Source organism: Acomys minous (assembly GCF_964271855.1).
Source record: "Acomys minous genome assembly, chromosome: 10".
NCBI classification, from domain to species: Eukaryota; Metazoa; Chordata; class Mammalia; order Rodentia; family Muridae; genus Acomys; species Acomys minous.
Genome location: NC_140491.1, coordinates 23,641,998 through 23,663,975, shown reverse-complemented (window position 1 = coordinate 23,663,975; position 21,978 = coordinate 23,641,998). Strand labels below are relative to the sequence as shown.

Below are 21,978 nucleotides of genomic sequence, written 5' to 3'. Positions count from 1 at the left end.
CTGACTCTGATCTAGCCAATGGACAGTATATTCACCACAGTTTTGTGGAGAGCAGGACTGACTCTGACATGAGCTCTGGTGCCCCATATTTGATCACTTCCCCTTGGTTGGGAGGCTTGATGGCACTCAAAGAATAAGTAGGCTACCAAGATGAGACTTGATAGCCTATGACTATATAGTGGGGGAGGAGGTCCCCCTTGGTCATAGACCTAGGGGAGGGGAAGAGGATTCAAGCGGGAGGGAGGGAGGGAGGAACAGGAAGATACAAGTGATGGATAACAATTGAAATATATCTGAATAAATTAATAAAACAAAAGAAAACAAAAGAAAAAACTTTAGTCATTGACTGCACAGCTTGAAATCTCTTTTGGTTACATAAGTGTACAGGAACAAGGAAAACAAAGCAAGCAAACAGCAAATTTCCTGAGAACTAAAAATTAACTTTAGGATAAAATCAGCTTTCTTTTAACTTAAAACTTTCTTCCTTGTGATTGGTATCATAAAGCCTTGTGGTTACAAAAGGTTTTAAACAAAGCAACTCTATTTGATTTTGTTTTAAGTTGGCATATAGTTAACAGATCAAAGAGCAGTTCTTCTACCTGGTACCCTAAACTTGTCTTCCTGACCCTTAATTAATCTTTTCTTTTCCTATCTTATATTTAAAGTGAGGCTATCATTTTAAAATATTATGTAGCCTTTTTACTTGGAAGCAGCTTGACATCAGGAAAGTCCTGGCCTGTCAAGTTTACTCAGAAGGTTCACTGAGCCAACGTGCCTGTCTCTGTGACTTTGTCTTTACTGCAGTTGTGTAGAGAATAGAAGACTGTTTCCAACGTCTTCCTTTAACCTCATCATGAACTTTTACTTCAGTGCAATTTCTCTCTTTACTATAATCCTATGAAGGAACATTAGAATTTTAAAAACTGTTTTCTTTTGCCTTTGGGTAGGCACCGAGGTCTGTTGATAATGGCATGATCAGGATCTCTTTTCTTTCTAAACTAGTTCCTTGTTTCCGAAGCTGAGCATAAAGACCTAGTGATTTTAATTATAGTTTGTCAGCTTTCAAAGTTTCCCTAAAATTTTCTTCTTTATTAATTCTTCTAAAATCCACTAAATCATTTACCAAACTCATTTATTAATAATCTAACAATGACTCTGGATAAGTTCTATAAAACTCAATTTTCTGCAGAGCTGTATTTTCCAATCACCAATAACTTTGTTAGTTTGTATTAGTGTCAGCTCTTACTAATTTTCAATTCTAGCCTTTGGAGAGAAGCCTCTAACAGGAATTTCCATAGTAAAGGGTCAATCTGAGGCATCCAGGCACTGGAACTTCGTCAAGCAGGCCTTAAGGACACCTGGTTGTTGGGGCACTGGAACTTTATCAAACAGTGCCCCCCAGAATTCTTGGCCTCACAAGCTGAGGATGACCCTGAACCATTAATCTTCCTGTTTCCGCCTTCCAGATGGATTATAGACATGTGCCATCACACACCCTCATTATGCAGTGCCGGGAGTTGAACCCATGGCTAGAGTGTGTAAGGTATTCCCCTCTCATACTCTACTAACTGGGTTACATCAGCAGCCCATGTGTTTCTTCTGTTTTTCCCTCACCATAGCTCTACAGGCACACACACACACACACACACACACACACACACACACACACACACACACATGCTCCTACGCACGTACACACACTCACACATGCATGCATGCACCACTACCCTGTTTTGTTTGCACTTTCTGGTGCTTAGGCCTCTTCTTCCCTTCTCTCTACTTTCATGTCTTACACTGTACATCTGAAAGCAGAAGGGATGGGTGGGACACTGTTATGCTCTGGGTTATAAAGATACATTTATAGTCATTTTATGGACTCTACATATACATGTCACTAACAGTTCAGCACATATACACTGTTAAAAGTTCTTTCAGCAGTGTGGCTCATCATCTGGCCAGAGGGACAGGACTGAGCTCTAGAATATGGTCGCTTCTTGCTGCCTCCTTCGCCCACGTGATCCCCTGGCTGTGGATGAGACATAAGATAGTCTTTAGGACCTTAGCCTGCCACCCTCCTGGATTATTGGCTTTCAGAATAAAGCGAGAATTAAAGATCCTAATTCCACCATGCTATCTGTGATAACTGGCTTCTAGGAACCCGTAACAGGAACTCCCGCACTCTGGCAACTCTACAAGCATAATATCTGGACTCCCAGACCATATCTTTCCTCTAACAAAAGGCCACAATTGCTGCTGGTCCCGGGGCTGGGGTTTGGTTCCAGGTTGAGAAACTCCAGGAGTTTCTTACTCGGGCATTTCCCCATCCTCAGCTCCTGGCCCTCCCTGGAGCTTTTGCCTAACAAATTGAATTTTTGGATGCTTTGGTTTGGTTTCCTTGTTTCGGCCTCTGTGTTAGCTCGTTCTGTTTTGTTCTGCTCTGGTTGTGTTCCAGTTTCATGCCTCTGATTTAAAAGTATCTTGCATTCCTGTTCTGCCTGGTTTATTTCAGAGCTATGCCTCTGAGAATGAGCAGCACGGCCTCTATTTCTGGCAGCAGCCCCTTGGAGGCATGCTCTGGCAAAACGCTTGGACTATGCTTATTCGTCTATAGTAAAAAGGTTGCTGGTTTTGATCTTCCCAAGTTTGGAAGGGAGTAAATGCCTTTCGTAGCCTAAGCCACAATTGTGGGGCTAATCCGTATGTTTTATCTTCTGCCTTTGTCTTGTTCATACAAGATAATTCACTGTCCAAGGCCACTGGAGGCTGTTATCTTGGACAGCTCCTGATGGAATGTAACATCCTGCAACTGACAAAAGAAATGCTTAAAGGAAACCCTTTTACAGATCCATGTCAGCAATGATGTTCTCTTAGGACTTGCAACAGAAAAAGAACCTTATAGATTAACAACGTGTGAACAGGTGATCTTAATTTGTTAAATTATATTTAAAATGTAATTCAGACTAAACTTTCTTTTAATAAATTGGTAATAAATAATTGGTAAATAAAAGCTTGGCAGGGTGGCAAGCCTTTAACCTCAGCATACCAAGAGCTAGGCCAGGGCCAGGGCCAGGGCCAGGGCCAGGGGCAGGGGCAGGGCCAGGGGCAGAAGCAAGATCTCTAAGTTCAGGCCAGCCTATTCTACAAAGTAAATTCCAGGACAGCCAGGGCTATAGAGAGAAATTCTGTCCCAAAAAACAAAAACAAAATAATAATAATAAAATAAGTTAAGTTGATAAATAAGTTTATTACTTTATAACATTAAGAAAGACAATTTAGAAAAAAGAAATCAGTAGGAATAAGAGAAAGAAAGTTAAGAGATAATGTAAACATTAGGATATGTTTTTTCTTTTTAAATTTTTAAAAAAATTATTTTTAATTTATATATTCACTTTACATCCTGATTGTATCCTCCTCCCCATAATGATACATTTTTTGATTAAAAAATGCTAAAAAGATAATTTTCTTGAGAAAAGTCTTAAGATAAAAGACTGAATTTTTCCAAAATGGAAGAAGAGAGATAGAGACAAAACAAGAATGCTTAAGTATATTATATCACTGAAGGTTCCAATATGTCATATAAGGTTTGATATCTAAATGATGATTGCAGCTTATTAAAATTCCTAAGGTCAATATTCAGGACATAGATATAAAACTAAAATTCAGTTTTATATGTCTTAAGGTTTTCTTAAGACACAGGTCTGTTTTTAATAATGTTTGTAAAAATTGGCTTAAAAAACAAAGGAATGAGACTGCAGAGATGACTCTGTGGTTAAGAGCACTGGCTTCTTTGCCAGAGGTCTCACATTCAGTCCCCATAACTGCCTGTAATCCCAGCTCCAGGCCATCCCATGCCCTCTTCTGCCCTCTGTGGGCACATGCACACATGTGGCACTCACATAGACCTTGTGTGGTTGCTGTCATCTCTGGACAGTGGATGAAAAGCACTGTGATTTTAGTGCATTTAATATCTTATGCATGTGTGAATAAATGTGTGTCTGAGCTGTGTATTATGCAAAATCTGTAAGTAAATGTAAGTTTAAAGCATGCAAAGTGAACAATAAGGGCTCTCCTTATACAAAATGCATGATAACTAATGAAATTATTTGGATGCTTTTTTCAACACCACTCAAACAAAAACAAAACAAAATCCCAAGCCACCCCTGTTATTTTAAAACTTGGTCATGAAAAAAAACCTATTTTGTTATTGTATATAGGATACACTTTATTTCAGAAAATAAGTTTATCTCAGAAAATAAGTCTTCCAATAATACCATTACCTAAATTTGTAAGAAGTCTAAAGTTTCTGTCAGTGATGTAGACCTATTTTTGTATTGAGACAAATATCTTAAATTTTGCTTCAACAACAGGAGCTAAATTACTATTTATCTAATTACTATTTAGGACTTTGGTGTAGACATTCTGTGTCGTAATTGTCACTGGTTCCTTTATAAGTTAAATGCCTTCTAAGATAGAAAGTGTGGGAAAGAACTCTACTATGTCAGTGTCCTCCAATCTAGAATTGATAATGATGTTAAACTTTTCATGAGTTCCTTACTCTTCTCTTTAAACAGAGATAATTACCCTTGCCTAATATTGTGCACTCTGACCAGTGTCTCCTATAATATAAAGGATTATAAATTTGCCACAAAAAGATTACAATATTGACAGCATGTCAAGATATCCTTAAAGGCATAATAGTGGCACTTATACCTTGATAGTAGCCAACCGCTGTTTAATTGGATGTTAAGGCCCACTCTGAGAGGAGGCCAATCACAAATGAGACCTACACCAGGGCCGGTGAAGTCATGGGTCTTAGAAGAGCCTCTACCCCTGCCACTTTATTGTACCCACATAATTCCTAGCTGGATTCTAAAGCATATCCTTAAACCCAGTGTAACTTTCATCCCTCAACACAGAAGCCTCTCTTAACAGCAGAGGGAGATCTTACAGAAAACCACAACCTGACACAATACAGAGACACTGGGTGGTAGGGAGGCCAGCCCAGTAGCCACACATACAATACAACTCCTATACCTAAGGCTCGGGAAACATCGCAGAAGAGAGAGTGAGAAGATTCTAAGAGCCAGAGGACCGGGAAGTCTGCCATAAGATTGTGTCTTCTAGAAATAGCTGCCTGAACAGAGGGGAGCTTGGCTTTCTCAGGGACAAGGCCTCTAGCTGGTTATCTAATACAAAGAGGTCAGCCCTAAAACCATATATACACAAACAAAAATGGACTCTCTCTCTCTCTCTCTCTCTCTCTCTCTCTCTCTCTCTCTCTCTCTCTCTCTCTCACACACACACACACACACACACACAGAGAGAGAGAGAGAGAGAGAAAGAGAGAGAGAGAGAGAGATGAGAGATACACATACACACACACCACATACACATGTATGTGATGTATGTTTAACAATATTAAAGAAAACAAGGCATCAATTTAAAGGAAGGACGGTGGGGGGGGAGGGGGGGACCATAGGAGGAGTTGGGAGAGGGACATGGGAAGGATTAGAGGGGGAAACGGATGAGGCAACATGACATAATTATATTTTAATTAAAATGTATTATTTTTAAAATTCATAAGCAATTTTCTAATTTTAAAGTGGTTCACCTAAGCATTTGCTCTTGTTGCTTGCAGGACAGTGCTTTGTGGTGCAGACCACACAGGGCACTGCCTGAGAATGCCCCAGCCTCTGTGTTTTTCTGCCATGAAGCATGCAGCCTCTAAAAGAGCCCACTCCACTGTGCTCTCCATGTTGCACACTGTCTTTAGGGTCTCTCGTGCTGGGCTTTCGAAATGTCCTGGGTAACGCAGGCCTGTTCCAGTAGCAGCGGGTTCCCTTAGAGCTGGGCCATGTGGATCAAATGCTGTCCTCTGAGCTCAGCACTCAGTGGTCCCCCATGGCTGTAGCGGCATATCTGCAGACCCAGTGCTTCAGCGGTAAGAGAGCTTCAGGAACTGAGCTCTTGGCCATGTCTTCCCCAATCTTTTGACCCTCTATACCAGCTCATAGCTTACTATTTCCTGCCGTTTAACAAACAAAGGGACTGAGGAACAAAGGAGCTAAGTGACCTGCCTTAGCTCCCATACCTTGTAAGTGGCAAGTTTGCTTTTAATCAGGATTTGATCCCTGCTCTTACAAGGTTTTTCTTTTCTTTTGTTTTCTGTGATGGGGTTGAACCCTGGTCCTATCACATGCAATGCCAATATTCTACCATTGAGCTATACTCCCAGCTTGACTTTTCTGATCTCATTTTGGAACCCCCCATGCCAACTGGAACCAACAATGAAGACCCCCTAATCCAGTCCAAAGCCTCCAAAAACTGTGTCCCTTTTTTACTACCCCTTTTCCTCTTTCCTCATGGGGCCTCACAAATCCTCCTTTTCTAATCCCCAGGCACTCTGAAGCCCTGCCACACTGGCTGAGGCAAGGGCGTGGGGGAGGGGGCTTCCTCTAAAACACCAAAGTCTATAGTCCAGGCAAATACACAGGCTAGACTTGGAACCGCTGGCACATCTAGGGTCTCCTGAGCTGGGTTGTTCTTACAGGTTGCTGGCAGATCTGGAAGAAGATATAGCACAGTAGCTGAACAGAGTTAACTCTGGTTGTTGCTGTTGTAGTTGTTGTTGTTGCTGGTGTTGTTGTTGTTGTTGTTTTTGTTGTTGCTGTTGTTTTTGTTTTCTGGAGTGCCTAGTACACAGTCTGTATGCATGATCCCATCTTCCCTTTAAAGCTTATTTTGTGTTTTTATCAAAGTGATCCACTTTACTGTAAAGAACGACACAGCACTAAGCAAAAGGAAAATAAGCAGGCTCCTCTTGCTCTCTTTGCACACCTGACCTTACACCGTCCACTGTTGGTGTTCTTGTGGTGCTTACTGTCAGGGAAGAGTGTCTCCCCTCGGGTCTATCTTGTGGCTATGGGGCATCTTGCCCTTACAGTAGATGATGGTTGTGGGGCATCTTACAGTAGATGAGGCTTCGCATCTCACGCTATATATCTCACAACTGCCCCCTTTCAGTCCCCATAGTCACCCCCTTTTAAAAACAGATAGACATGGAGTACACACTCCAACAGCCTTCTCTGCTGAACTTGAATAGGCTGCCATGATTGAAATACCCCCTTGAACAACTTCCTGGCTTTTATTTGAGTTAAAACTGCTATATTGGAAGCAGATTCACTTAGTGCTCCTCAACTAAGCCTTGTCCCAACTTCTAAAAGTGAAAGTTAACAACAGCAACAGCAACAACAAAACCACTTTCAACACAACATTCTGATCTGTCAGTTCTCTTTTTTTTTGAATCCACATCTTCCAGAACCTTGGCCACCTTGCTTTCTGGTCTGGATGACACAGTGGTTCCTAAACCCTTACCATCTGCTCCCCCCTTTTTAAAAAATTATATTTTATTAATTTATTCATATTACATCTCAATTGTTATCCCATCCCTTGTATCCTCCCATTCCTCCCTTCCTCCCATTTTCCCCTTACTCCCCTCCCCTATGACTGTTTATGAGGGGGACCTCTTCCCCCGTTATATGCTCATAGGGTATCAAGTCTCTTCTTGGTAGCCTGCTATCCTTCCTCTGAGTGCCACCAGGCCTCCCCATCCAGAGGACGTGGTCAAATATGAGGCACCAGAGTTTGTATGAAAGTCAGACCCCACTCTCCACCCAACTGTGAAGAATGTCCTGTCCATTGGGTAGATCTGGGTAGGGGTTCGATGTTTACTGCATGTATTGTCCTTGGCTGGTGCCCGTTCATGGGGCCAGGGTCCCCTTCAATCTCTCTTCCAGGTCCTGCTTCCTCTCTGTGGGACACTTCTGTAGGAGGCTTTCAAAAGATAACAGGAAGGATGTGACGCGGGAGACTGGCCAGCAGGTAACAGGTACAAGGCGATGAAGTTGCTTGAACTGCCTGTTGGATTAAATGCCGTCACCTCGTCACCATGCTGCAGCTGCCCAAACCCTCCGCGGGGGCTTTCCCAGCTGATGGTCCTCCTCGGCATCCTCTTCTCCTTTCTCTTAAGGCTACTTTGCTGAGCCTGAGTCCCTGGCATGCGTCACACTCAGCCCCTACTCAACACATGAAGACAGACTGTTGTTTTTCTTTGAGACAGGGCTTGCTATGTAGTCCTATGTAGTCCAGGTGGCCATAGTTTCGCAGTGATCCCCTTCTTCATCCTCCAGAACACTAGACTGTAGGCATGCACCACCATGACGCCTGATAGAAGTTGTTCTTATGTTGCTGAGAGTCCACAAGAATATGAAAAAGCAAACCAGGTACCCCAACAGACTAGCCTCTCGGTCTGAATCTCTTTGAGCCTTTTCTTCATGTGGAAAAGGTACCAGAACAACAGTGTCCCTGCGCTTGGCATAGTCCCGGAAACAGTGGATGGAAGGTATTGTGCGGTGAACATCAGAACTTAGCAGGGCCTGGTAGGGCAGGTGCCCAGAAAACTGCCCCCTTCACAAGGTCACCGTGCCTTGAGCTCCTGGGCCTTGGCTTTCTCAAGCACATACAGGGCCCGATGGTCGGCAAGCTCAGGCTAGGCCGTGGTGTCCTGGCGGTGTTGCAGGCTCTCCCAGAGACCCTGCTGCAGCATCTCCCTGTCATGATCTGACTGAGTGCCTGCAGGTCCTCCCCACAGTCTACACAGTAGAGCCTGCTGCAGTTGGGAGGCCTGCTGAGACAGATATTCAGCCTCAGGCCAAGTTCCTCCCCTCCCTAGAACCATTGTCCTTAAAGGCAATCTCTCCAGGGCCACCTCATCCCTGCTGAGCCTCCTTCATCTTCGCTACTGTTGAGGAGCTGGGAGGTACGGACAGTGTAAGCCTTCAGGTGCTTTGGCAGCAAATGCTCCACAGGAAAGAGGGGGTTGTGAGCTGAGGCGCAAATGTTCCCAGAGAAATCCAGGGACCGAAGAAACCTTGCCGAGGTCCTCGGGGCAGCCTCCCGCACCCCCTGCACCCCCTGCACCCTCTGCACCTTAGATCTCACTCCTTTCTGAGACGTTTTTTCCTGAAACTCTTCTCATGTACTATGTGTAGTATTTACTGCTCTCACCTCTTGTGTAAGATAGAAATTACAGTTGTCTCTCTGTCGCTGCAAAGGACTGGTTCCAGACCATATACAACAGGCTAGTGTCTGTATATCATATATACACAACATCTTATATGTACTAAAGCCCTTCTAGATTACTTATAATGCTATATAAATAGTCATTAAGCTGTTTTGTTTAAGAAATTATGAAAAGAAAAAGGTATGCACACATCCAGTATAGATGCACTGTCTATCAAATAGATTCAACCTGAAGTTGGCCGAATCTACAGATACAGAAACTAAGGACACACGCTGTTTATTGTCTGTTCTCCCTTTGCTACACATGTATACATCCCTTCTGTGTAAAACGCAGGGACGTTTACCTGATTTCTTCATTGATGGGTCCTCATGGACCAGAGCAGGTGCTCGTGAGTACTGGAAGCACTTAATGAATAAGCAAAACCAAGACATCTGCTGGACCCTGGACCTATAACACCCTCCTCAGCTAGATGGAAACAGGCCCCGTGTGTTTTCCAAGGCTGTCTGCAGGAGGAGGCACTGTCACATTCTGGGATGGGTGGGACGTATCCTATCCAGAGCTGTCCTACCTGGCTTTGTAGTTTAGTCTTTTGGCTTGGCCAGTCCTCTGGTTGATGTGCAATCTCCGTTGCCCTGTCCTTTGTCACAGAGCCCGATGGAGGCTGTAGGTCAATTCTTTCCTTGAGTGGCTCTCCAGTCCTTTGAAGATATGAACAACAAAGTGATTAAAGGTTGTCGGTGTTTCAGCTGCTCCTGCCTGGGAGGAGGGAGCTTCTGGAGGAGCTACTGGAGTAAGGAACCTTTTTTTTTCCCCTTTCAAAAAGCAAGCTTACTTAAGTTCTGAGTTTTACTGTAGAGGGTTCTACTAATCTTAGTGGGTGCTTAGCAACTAACAGACTGTGAGCTTAGAGTTCTTCTGAGGGACCTGGGAACCTTAAGAAAATAGGTCTCTATAACTAAGCCTCGTATTTTCCTCCTATATATGGGGAACAAAAGAAAGAGAAGACACAACACTTTGCACAGCCCTTCACGCTTTTTAAAGCATGCTCATAATTTTTACTGGCTAACCCAGGTGTAAACTGGGAGATTATGAGTAAGCCTCTCCATAATGAAAAACATGGCCTAACATTTAAATAGCTTCTCATCATAGATAATATGCTGATCAATTTCTTTCAGGGACTATTTCCTTACTCAGAACTCTGAAACTTGCTGAGAAACTAAAATGCTTTGATTGGGATGAGCCTTAATGATGAAGGGATGTCATGTGAAGGCCTTTAATTTTTCATGGCAGGAACATTGGGCCACAGGACCATAGGTTAGGGAGGAGAAGTCCCTGGGAAAAGGGATGTGAGGAAGGGATGAAGGTTCTGGCACGCAGGCATAAGGTACATATGTAGGTGCAGGGCTGAAGAGGTTTCCCACTGGTTAGGGGTACACACTGTTCTTGCAGAGGACCTGGGTTCAGTTTCTAACACCCACGTGGTAACCATCTGTAATTCCAGGTCCAGGAGGTCTGACATCCTATGCTGGCCTCTACAGGTGCACATGCATGCATGCAGGCAAACAGTCACACATATAAAATAAAAAAATTTCAAATTGTTAAAAGATAGATATGTATGAAAATATAATAATATCACATTACCATGACAACAACATGCCTTTTAGGGACCACTTCTTTAGCCTGGGTCCCAGCATGAGAGGCCATGAAGAAGAAACCGAAACTCTAGTAGAGCAGAGCAGCCACGCTTTACCCTAATCCAGGAGCCACAGGCACGTAAACCCAGCAAAGCATGGCCAAACCGATCACAAAGGTAGGTAAGCCGGGAGGTGAGCATCACATATTTTGAGGATGGCTGATAAAGTGGCTGCAGCTACTATGGGTGGAATACATGGGGCTTCTTATGGCAAGAATGTTCACCTTTCTTTGCTGATAAGAGAAGAAAAGGCTGTAGCCAGTCTAGGCTTGAATCTTGGGCAGAATTATTAACCTCTTTGAGCTTCAGGTTCCTTATAAAATGTCCTCTATGTTGTTGTGAAAATTAAATAAGGTAGCTTATGTAAGGCCGTAGCCATGTAGAAGAACATGCAAGGCATGTCTGTTCTCTCTCTGAGCGTGAGGCTAAGGCCAGACATAAGCACTCGAGGACAGAAGCAATGATCTTCCTATCTAAGTCTTCCTGCTCGGCACTCTCAGCAGGCTGCCAATCTGCCTGTACCTTTCTTCTTCCTCTTCTTCACTGCTGGTTTCTTCTTCATCTGTAAACTTCTCTGGGTCCTCTTTTCTGGGAGGTGTCTGGGAAGGTTCCTTTGGCTTTGAGCATGGATCCTAAGACAAAAACAATGACAAGATGAGACTAACTGAATTAACCTGGCTTGCTACATCCAGAAAGCAGACGAGAAAGGGCCTACAGAGATCCATTGGCAGGCGCAGGCTGGCAAGGCTTGGGAAGGTGAGGGGCCTAGAACACAGCCAGGTGGATGGTTAGCGTGGGCTCTGCCCCTTGTTAGCATTGCAGTCTGTGAGGTAATTCAATGGTTGTAAAAACAAACCCAAGAAAGATTATCTTGCCCAGTTCCTACCCTCAGTGAGTCATGCAATGGAGCCTTCTCATGCCTGGGCTGAACTTTTTTTTTTACCACCTTACAAGACAGTCCTGAGTGTGTCACACAGATGGCCCTTATTGGGGCTGACCCAGGGAGCCATGGGGAAGGTCAAAGGGCAGTGCTGGAACTCATCAGTGGTCAGCGAAGGTAACTGTAGGCCCTACTATTGCTGTATGCATGCCCTAGACTGCAGCTTGCTCCCTCTCATTACGAAGGGTCAGGGAACACGGAGCTTGACAAATGGCTCGAAGCCCTGACAAATGGGCATGGGAAGAGAGTGGGAACGACTCCTAACAGTGAGGCCACACATGGCGCGTTCAGTTAATTGAATTTATTCACATTATTCTTCTTTCCTTTTGACAGAAACACAAGAGGGAAAAGACTTTTTTTCATTCCTCTGTTTATCATGAAAGCCACTATCCTTGAAGAGAGTTGAGATAAGAAACTTATTCTCAAGTTTCATCAAATGGTGGTAAATTGCAACCTGATTGTTTGTTTGTTTTTTTTTCTCACATGGCCTGGAGTCAAGGTCTTCCCTTTTTTTAACCTATTTGTTGTTGTTGTTATTTTAATGTATAAAGATGTGTTGGCTTGCACCTGTGTTTTTCTTTTTAAGTCTCAGTTATGTTTATTTAATGGGTAGTACAGTAATCACCTCAGAAAATTTTCTCTTCATCAGATGTGTAAGCCCCTTGCAAAACCGTTGGTTTCTGAGCTTGAACATGAATCTTTGCTCCGTCAATAATACGACTTTCCTGTTGTAGCACATTCTGAAGTTCTTCCTGTGAAGAAAACTAAAGCCATCCTATGCCTTTGTGAAAGCCAGTCTCGTTGTTAAAAGGTACAGTACAGTTTTTTATATGGCCAAACTGGGCAAAATGTTCTCTCGGCTCACTTGACACCACGGTCCAGGGAATTTTTCTGATAAAAAGCAATAAGCTGACCAGCACAGAACGCAACGCCATTACTCCCCTCTCGGTGGAGACTGCCATGTTAAAACTGTTTTACAAACTGTACTTGAGATCCTAAGAGCCTAAAATAGGAGAGTCAGAGTGGGCTGGAGAGTGGGTCCTTGGGCTCCCATGCCCAACTTGACCTGGAACAAGACTGTCTTCTGCATTGTCCTGTTCTGTAATATCTTTTAAAGTCCACTGTGTAAGGGCAGTGGTCACTTTCACATGGAAAACACACTGCCGGGTCTCAGTGCTTAGCTAACTGGATCTCAGTAGAATCTAAGATATCCAACCCTTTTTTCCTTCATGCCAGAGTTTGCATATGGCCAGTCAAAACCCACATGTGCCATCTATGAGCGCAGGCCAGTGAACTGTAATTCTTTCCCGGGTTTTCTCTACCTTACCTTGCATCAACCACTCTTTCTCATTCTCCTCTGTTAAAGCCTCCTTTTTTTTTTGTCCCATACCTGAATCCTTGGACTTCCCTACTTTTTCTGGCCTTAGAGTCTCATCTAGTCCCATTGTGTTAAATGTCACATGGTTATTGATGCCATAGAAAGACGATTAGTGTATCACTCCACTTACTAGGGAAACAAACACACACAAAAAATGGTCAAGTTAATAAAGTTGGACAGTGAAATAATGATTCCCAGACGCTGTGCTGGTGAGATGGGAGTAGAGAGTTTCATTCAGGCAAGATGACTGTCACATAGAGATCTGCTGAACAAGACAGTACCTACAGTCAACAGAGATGCACAGAACATGACAATATCTTTACGACAATAAACAGATCAACCTGATAGATGAAAGTTGCTTAGCTTCCTCGCTGAACACGGAAGTGAACTCAGTAGTTCTTTCTGTTTATATTCATTGGCGCCCAGCTTCATGAACACGAGAGACAGAGGCAGCTACTGTTGTTTGGGTGTGTTTTTCCCCTAAGGGTCCCTGTGGTGGGAGGCTGTCCACAGTTAGGGGTCATAGGTCACAGAGCTACTTCTCTCAGAAAGGGATGCTGGTCTCATGAAGTGATTTTTGGAAAGAGTGAGTTGTTGAACAGGCCCCAAACTGTGTTTCTTTATGGATTCCTGTTTCAGAAGTGAGTTCTTGTTTCTGCACGTGCCTGGGCCCTCTATCATAGGCTTTCACCAGGGATAAGTCACACTCCAAAACAGAACAGATAAAACTCTTTACAAGACCATAAATATGCCTAAGGTATTTCTTTGTAGTAACACAAAACAGACTAACACAGCGTCTTTCTCAAAGGAAGAAAAGACCATGCTTCCAACAACTGGTGATTAAACGAAGACACCAGGGTTCTTCTAAAACAAAGCTTTGTTTTAGGAGTTTCTCAGTCTAACCTTTTAACTGTCCAGACTAAAGAATGGCACTCTTTATCCCATTCATTCAACTGTCAGTTAACATGAAAGTGTTGCATGCCAGCCATTTGTCAGTACATTAGGTGCTGGAAGTGTAACTAACGAAGATAGCATTGCTATTCCCAGCAACACGTGGTCCAGCGTGTCCAGCGTGACATAGAGTGACGATTCCAAGAAACCATGAGAAATTCCCCCTCTTTCTTGCCCTGACCTTGTGCACCTGGTGTTTCAAGTCACACACATCATTCTAAAGGTGCTGGGGGCGGGGTCAGGGGGGTCTGGGGGAGATGAGTCTGCTGTTCAGAGCACAGATTGCTCTGTTCACACCCCTCTGTTGCTCCAGTTCTAGGAACTCTTGACACTGTGTACTGGACTCTGCAAGTGCCAGGCACCAGGATGTACACAGACACCCAAACACTCCCATACCTGAACATGAAATAATTTCTAGTTAGAAAGGTGCTAGGCTAAGCTTGAATATTCTACAGATGAACTTTATTGTGGAGAGAAATTAAGAGGCGGCTGGATCAGCACATCCAAGTCTAGTAGCCTTGTCACAATAGCACTGGAATAGACTTTCTCACTCTTCTGTAGTTGTTACCAACTTGTAGCCCTTGCAAGCCACTCTAGCAGGAGTGGCTACTCCTGGCTCAGGGGACTGAGGGTGTCACATGTCACCGGCCCTGGCTTTCCACTGGGCTCTCTGGTTCAGCCAGTGCTCTCCACTGCTGCAGGGGCCCGAGTACAGATAGTTCACACAGGAAAAGAAACAACCTGTCTCTCCCCCAAAATGTCTACCAAGGAACTTCCTCCCAAGCAAGGGTGGTTATTTAAAAACCTTTCCATTGTTTAACCTCATTTAGATTTTTTTTTTCTATGTTAAAGAAAAACTCGCCACCAGATCTCCTGGACAGGAATATTCAAAGTCGTTTTAAGGTCCAGTTGATGATCTTTCAAAGGCAGCACTTTGTTCATCTTAAAATAGATCACCCAATGTAGTGGTGTTTTGCTGGGGACTGTAATGGATATTATAAAGTCACCTTACATTTATAGAATGTTTAATGGTTTCGAGAAATGCTATCATATGGCTTCTGCTGTCTATTACCATAAGTCTCTGGGGTATGGAGGGTAGAAGTTATTGCTGCCATTTCACTGAAAGAAATAGTGGGCTGGGCACGGTGGTACACACCTGTAATCCCAGCACTCTGAGAGGAAGAGGCAGATGGAACTCTGAGTTCGAGGCCAGTCTAGTCTACAGAGTGAGTCCAGACAGCCAAGGCTACACAGGGAAACCCTGCCAGAAGAGGAGGAGAAGGAGGAGGAGGTGTGGCGATGGGGGGCATGGGGAGAAAGAAGGAAGAAGAAGAGGAAGAAATAGAAGAAGAAAGTAGCATAGGGCTTCAATCGTCTGTGCATAAAATAAAGAGAACACTTGCATGTGCCTGGAGGTTGTTGTAGGGCCTGTAGACACAAGTCAGGGCCTTGTCTGCTTTTACCATCATAATATATGTGGAAACTGATCTCGAGGAGGTATCCAGACTTGCCTGAGGTCCTGAGCAGGCCTGGGACAGAGCTGGCAGAACCTTTGTCTTATTCCCAGACTGGAGTTGCTACTCTGCCCTAGGCTGTCTTCTCAGGGTCCAGAGCATCCTCACTGGTGCCAGGCATCTCTCTAACAGGTGAAATCAGCCTGCTTTGTTCCCAATGTGACTAGACCCCTCAAGTAACACCAGATGGATAGTGCCAGCCCCTGCCAGCTTGAGGATACTTGAGAAATCACAATTGCTTTCCTCTTGGATAGCTCATGGCTTGGACTCATATAGTCCTTCGGGTTTGTGTCCAGCAAGTCACAAAGGGCACAAAGTCACAGTGAACAAAGAATGCTTCTTAGGCCTATGGTACCCCTTTATGCATTCCCACCACCTTTGAGGATCTCATCTTTTATGTTGCTGTTGGCTTTTTTTTTCCTGGAATGACTCTGGTGAGATCATACCAAAATTCCGTGTCAGCACATGCCAACAGATGCTACTCTTCTGAAATAGCTTCCTAAACCTTCCCAAGACCATGCACGCTCTCTCTCATTCTTCCCCCCGACTCATAGGGCTACATAAGAGTTTTTATGACACTCATCACACCATGCTATTCTTTAAGTAAATATTTTTCCATGAAGCTGGTCTTTGCTACTCTGTGTGTTCTTCTTTTTCCACCCTTCATTCCCCAGGTTTTAAACCCAATCACTAGATAGGAGAGAAAGAATAGAGGGGAGAGAGAGAGAGATCCTTAAGTATAATTTCTTTCCTTTTCTTTCTTCTTTGAGCACAACTGCTAACAAACTCACAACCAACCCCCTGAATGACCAGCAACCACTTCCTGCACCTATCAGGGCTCCAGCATTTATATAACCTCTGGAAAGTTCCCAGAATTCTAAAGTCACCCAATCACAGAAACTATCTGCATCTGGTAAAACCACGCCTCTCCTAGAGCACAAGGCAAATCATAGTCAGCTGCTGTGGACAGGACAGTCCAAAACAGTGCCGTATCTCCACGCCTGGGATTAAAACAGAAACACATTCTTATAACATTTCTGTGTATTTTTTGAAGAGACCAAAAATTCAAGAATTGTCACTACATTTCCTCTTTTGAATTTGAGTCCTCTAAGGAGAAACCTGGGCCTCCCTCAGCTAGGCATCCTGTCCCATATCTTGTATGGTGGAAATAACCGCACACTTTTTGGGGTGGAATGACTTCAGTCATAGTTACCACAACAGTTCTTCCTTCTGGAGAGAATGGAGGCAGGGTTGCTAAAAAAAAAAATCTCTTCCCCCTTTTTGTCCCCAGTTTACAATCCATATGCCAAGAGTCTTCCAGAATAAAGATTTGAAAAAAAAAAATTACTCAGACTAGACTGGCTTTATGGAAACCAATGAACAGCACTATGGGCCTAAAAGAATAGCAATACTAGATGCAAGGAACAAAGAAAAAGGTTTCCTTGGAACTTAACTAACTTTAGTGGGGACACACCCAGAGCCTCACCCAGGGCCTCACCCAGGGCTGGCATCCTTCTCTGCATGGGGTGGGGAGTGGAAATTCTGCTCTCAATTAACACTGTTATTTTTATCACTCTTGACTCACAGAGAGACTTTTTCAGGACAACCAACAACCTAAGTTTAAACCCCTGACCCTTACATCTTACAGACCCCTGTCAGCAGGAACATCACTGGGAGGCCGGCATGTAACACTCTACTTTGGTGTCCTTATGTCACCAGCTGAACTTTTTGCATGTCCTGTTCCCTGTATCATTCCTATTGTTATAGGTTTCGCTGTACTGTAGCATGTTGTCATGCACAAGAAATGTAGACCTTGGTAAACTGTTCATTGGGTCATCATGCAACTATTTGAACTAAATTCTAAAATTCTGATGGGCAACATTCAGCAAGTTTTCGATATTATCATATTGACCCAGTGTGTTAAAATAGCCACTTACAGGTGCTGCTGCTGGTGGCATACACAGGATGAACACCAGTGGGAAAGTGCGTGGTTGGTATCCATCGAAGGTAAACATCCACACACCACAGGAATGAGCAAGTCCTATAGCATGAGGAGTTACTGACATGGGCTAAGTGCTCTTTCCCATACTGGCCATATATTAATTCCTGTGACCATCACAAGCCTCACTGAGGTAGATGGTAGCATCAATTCCGTTTCATACATGAGAAAGTTAAAGCAAGCGTATGCTTATTATCTGCCCAGGGTTATCCAGCCAGTAAGAACTCAGGCAGGTGGTTTGTCCATGCGTTTGTTTATCTCCTGCAGATACCATACCCCTCCTCTGTGCTAGCCACTGAAGAGTGTCTATACAATCTAGGTCTATCATAGGAAAAAGACTAAATATATTGTGGTTTCTTTTATAAAGGGGACCTAAACAAGTTGCTTTTAGAAACATTCAGCTGTACTGGGAGTGTACTGATGTGTTACAAATTCTCAGCTATATAAAGCTTAAAAAAGCAGACTGTCAAAACCCATGCTAGGGTTGGCAGAAAAATATATCCACAATTACGTGTGCAGATACATATTCCACCTTCAGAAAGACATACAAGAAGATATAAAACAAGTAGTTATCCTGGGATGAGAAAAATGGAGTTGAGGAAAAAAACCTTCAGTCGAATACACTTATATTTCTTCAGAATTCTATACTATATACTCAGATCACTTTTTGGAAAAGAAAATACTATTTGAAAGAACATAGAACACCTTCAAAGTGCAGGGTATTTGCCCAGTGGAAACCATAGCAACGAGACCCTTAATTCTATCACTAAGGGTCCATATCATTTCAGAGGTATGTGTTCTGCATACTTCTTCTCTGCTGTAGCGTCCAGCTCAGGGACCAGCACTGCCTGGATGCTCCACAGTGAGTGTATGAGTGACTCACAAAATGAATTAAAGCAAACAGAACTGATAGTTGTGACGGTCTGTCCTGTCAGAGAGATTTGCACCTCCACATGGAAGCTGAGCTTAGTCCAGGCCAATGTTCTAGACTGACGAGGTCACATGGGGGCTGGGTTTTACAGTGAGCTAACTCACGCCCCTTTCTGTGTACTGACTGGTATTTTTAACTTCTCTAGGATTTGCTATGGAAGGTGCAGCAGCAGCTTTCAGCTGGGGCAGTTTTGTTCCCAGGAGTCCTCTGGTGCGGTCTGGAGACATTCTGTCTAGGAGGGTGTGCTACTCTTACTTGGTGCATAGAGGCCTACCCATCTTACAGAAGCCTAACCATCTTTCTTACAGAGCCTACTCTATCCCCAAATCAAAGATCTTCTGCCTCCCAACCCAAAATATCTTCTGCCCATCCCACCTCAAAGGCAGTTAGTGAAGCGGAGATACATCTTGAACTGCAAGTATAGCCACTAGCTTATGGTCATGTGACCAAGACTGTTAGACTCCTCTTCATCAGCCCTGGTTATTTGCTGATACTTAGGTGCTTCTATTTTCTCTCAAAAAAAAAAAAAAAAAAAAAAAAAAAAAAAAAGAAAAAAGAAAAAAAAGAAAAGAAAAGAAAAAAAAGAATATTCGAGGGGCAGCTTTTCTTAGCAACTCTGCAAGGATCCTGCGAAAAGATAGGCTGTTCTGGGAATTATTCTCCTGAAAGCTGGGTTATAAGGCTAGTTGCCAAGGAACTGAGGAAGAATAAGAGCATCTCCAGGTTTCTCAAGCAGAAACCTCAGGCATGGTGGGCAAGCATAGCCTGAGAGCAGGAAGCGCTGACTACGGGAAAGAAGTGGTCTCCGATTCTTCAGGTTTCTCTTCGAGCATGACGTGTGGGCCAAAGGGCTTCTGGAAGGTTCTCTGCCAGTCTAGTATCCCAGGCAACAGAAGCAGCCCTGGTCACTTTCCTTAATCACAGGAGGGTTGAGGCCGGGTTTCCCCGAAGCTTCAGGGGTATGCTCTACGCTAAGAACATGACAGGTTCAGCTCCAGTGGCTGCGCCCTGGCTGAGCTGCCAGGCCTATGGGGCTCACTTAACTACTGTCACCTCTGTTTTCTTCCTCTATATAATGGATTTGTTGTAAGACTCTAATAAAGTCAAAGATGGAATCTGGCCTTTATAATTGACTAGTTCCCATCCAAATGTTATTCAACCCTCATTCCCTTGATTCTTGGCTTATATTTTCCCTGATAAATATGTGCTTAATTAAGGCTCATCCTGTTACAGTAGCAATGGAGACCCACTAGGAAGCTGACCCTGGGTAGATTAACTCCTCTAAGAATTAATTCAGTGTTTTCTCAGAAAATTGTGAATAGTACTACCTCAAGATCTAGCCATACCACTCCTGGATATATACCCGAAAGATGCTCCACCATACAATAAGGACATTTGCTCAACTACATTCATAGCAGCCTTATTCATAATAGCCAGAATCTGGAAACAACCTAGATGTCCCTCAACCAAAGAATGGATAAAGAAACTGTGGTACATTTACACAATGGAATATTACTCAACTATTAAAAACAAGGAAATATTGAAATTTACAGCCAAATAGATGGAACTAGAAATGATCCTCTTGAGTGAGGTAACCCAGACACAGAAAGACACACATGGCATATACTCATTTATAAGCAGATATTAGCCAAGTATTACAGGATAACCACACAACAATACACAGACCTAAAAAAAAAAACCCACCTAAATAACAAGGAGGACCCTAGGGAGGATGCTTAATTCTCATTCAGAAGGGCAAATAGAATAGACCCAGGAAATGGTTGAAGAGAAGGAACAGGAAGGGAGCCTACCATAGAGGTCCTCTGAAAAGCTCCACCCAGCAGGGGATCCAAGCAGATGCTAAGACCCACAGCCAAACTGCGGGGTGGAACACAGGGAGTCTTACGGAAGAGTTGGGGAATAGAAGAAGGACCTGGAGGGGACAGGAACTTCACAAGGAGACCAGTGAAGCCAGCAAATCTGGGCAGAGGAGGGGGCTGCTGCAGAGACTGATGCACCAACCAAGGACCATGCATGGTGAGGTCCTAGACCCCCTGCTCAGATGTTGTCGATAGGCAGCACAGTCTCCTTGTGGGTTCCATAACATGGGGAGTAGGGACTACTTCTGACATGGACTCTGGCCCTCACATGTTGATCACTTCCCTCTGCTGGTACGGCCTTGCCAGGCCACAGAGGAAGAGGATATAAGGCAGTCCAGATAAGACTTGATAGGCTGAGTCAGATGTTAGGGGAGGAGGGCTCCCCTTTCTGAGGACTAGGGGAGGTAGGAAGGAGGTATGAAGGAGGGAAGGTAGGAGCATGAGACAATGAGAGAGAGAGAGAGAGAGAGAGAGAGAGAGAGAGAGAGAGAGAGAGAGCGAGAGAGAGAGAGAGAGAGAGCGCTACAACTGGAACGTAAAGTGAACTAATTAAAAAAAAAAAAACAAAGAAAGAAAAGAATCAATCCAGTTGGGCAGGTCAGTCACCTGGCCAAGCAAAGTCACTCTACAGATGTAAAGTATAGAGATGTATTTAGATAACTGTAGAAGAAAATGCAGAATGCTGTTGACTGGGCTCATCTCTAGAATGAAGCAAGCTGCTAATAGGCAATGGCGTTTGCCCCATCCTGCTTAGAATGTGTCTGTCTGACTCAGGAGAACTGAGACTCAGATTAATGAGCACACCCAGGAGGCTTTGTTCCATTACCTAGATTCTCTTCTCTTCTGTTTCAGGTTTTAAGACTAGAGGAATTTATCCAGCAACATAAGGTACCTCCCTGGGAAACTGAGGCAGGGCCCCAGAATTTAAGTTGCCACCTCTGTGGTATAGTAGAAAACCAGGTAGCTTTTAGATTTGTGTGTGTATTACTTAGCCCCACCCAGCCCTTCTACACCCCATGGACACATACTGACATTTACAGGCTTCTTTATGTGTCCCCACCCACCCCCACCTCAGCTATGCCAAATGCTTACAGGAAACAATGAGTACAAAATCCATCTGCAAAAACTATGAAGGAAATAGAGTTCTGAGGAATTACCCTTGTGGATTGAAAAAGAAAAAAAGCTTGTCAGATTAATCTCCTTTCTGAGAAGGTTGCCTTGCAGCAGACAAAAAAAAAAAAAAAAAAAAAAAAAAAAAGAGGAAGGTGCCTTGAATCTGTCCAGTACTAGCTACAATAATACCAGGCCCCAGCCTTCCCTCCACAGCCTTGTTTCTGGTGGCAGCAGTCTTGCTTATGAGGCTGTCCTTGCGAGGACACCTAAGGGCAGAAACAGGGTCCTGTGTGTTGCTTTTGCAGTAAGCTGCACTATGTTCCTAGGACTGCAGTGATGAATTTCCACTGGTTCTTGGCTTAAACAACAGAAATTTATTCTCTTCTAGTGCTGGAGACTGGACATTGGATGCAAAGGGCCGGCTGGACTGGTTCCCCTTTCAAATTTTAAGGGCGAGCCTGCCCCCAGCTTATCTCTCAGCGAGGCTGCTGGCAATC

The 21,978-nt window shown here is 43.8% G+C and overlaps 1 protein-coding gene across 2 annotated transcripts in view; it reads right to left on the bottom strand.

Moving 5' to 3' along the window:
• FAM184B (family with sequence similarity 184 member B) overlaps positions 1-21,978 on the bottom strand; it is a 116,745-nt gene that overhangs the window by 20,602 nt on the left and 74,165 nt on the right. For both annotated transcript variants that reach the window (XM_084799716.1, XM_084799717.1), the window contains 2 exons: positions 11,298-11,407; positions 9,651-9,780 (listed from right to left, as the gene is read on the bottom strand). In XM_084799716.1, the coding sequence (XP_084655842.1) occupies positions 9,651-9,780; positions 11,298-11,407 (240 nt within the window). The remainder of the gene's footprint in view (positions 1-9,650; positions 9,781-11,297; positions 11,408-21,978) is intronic.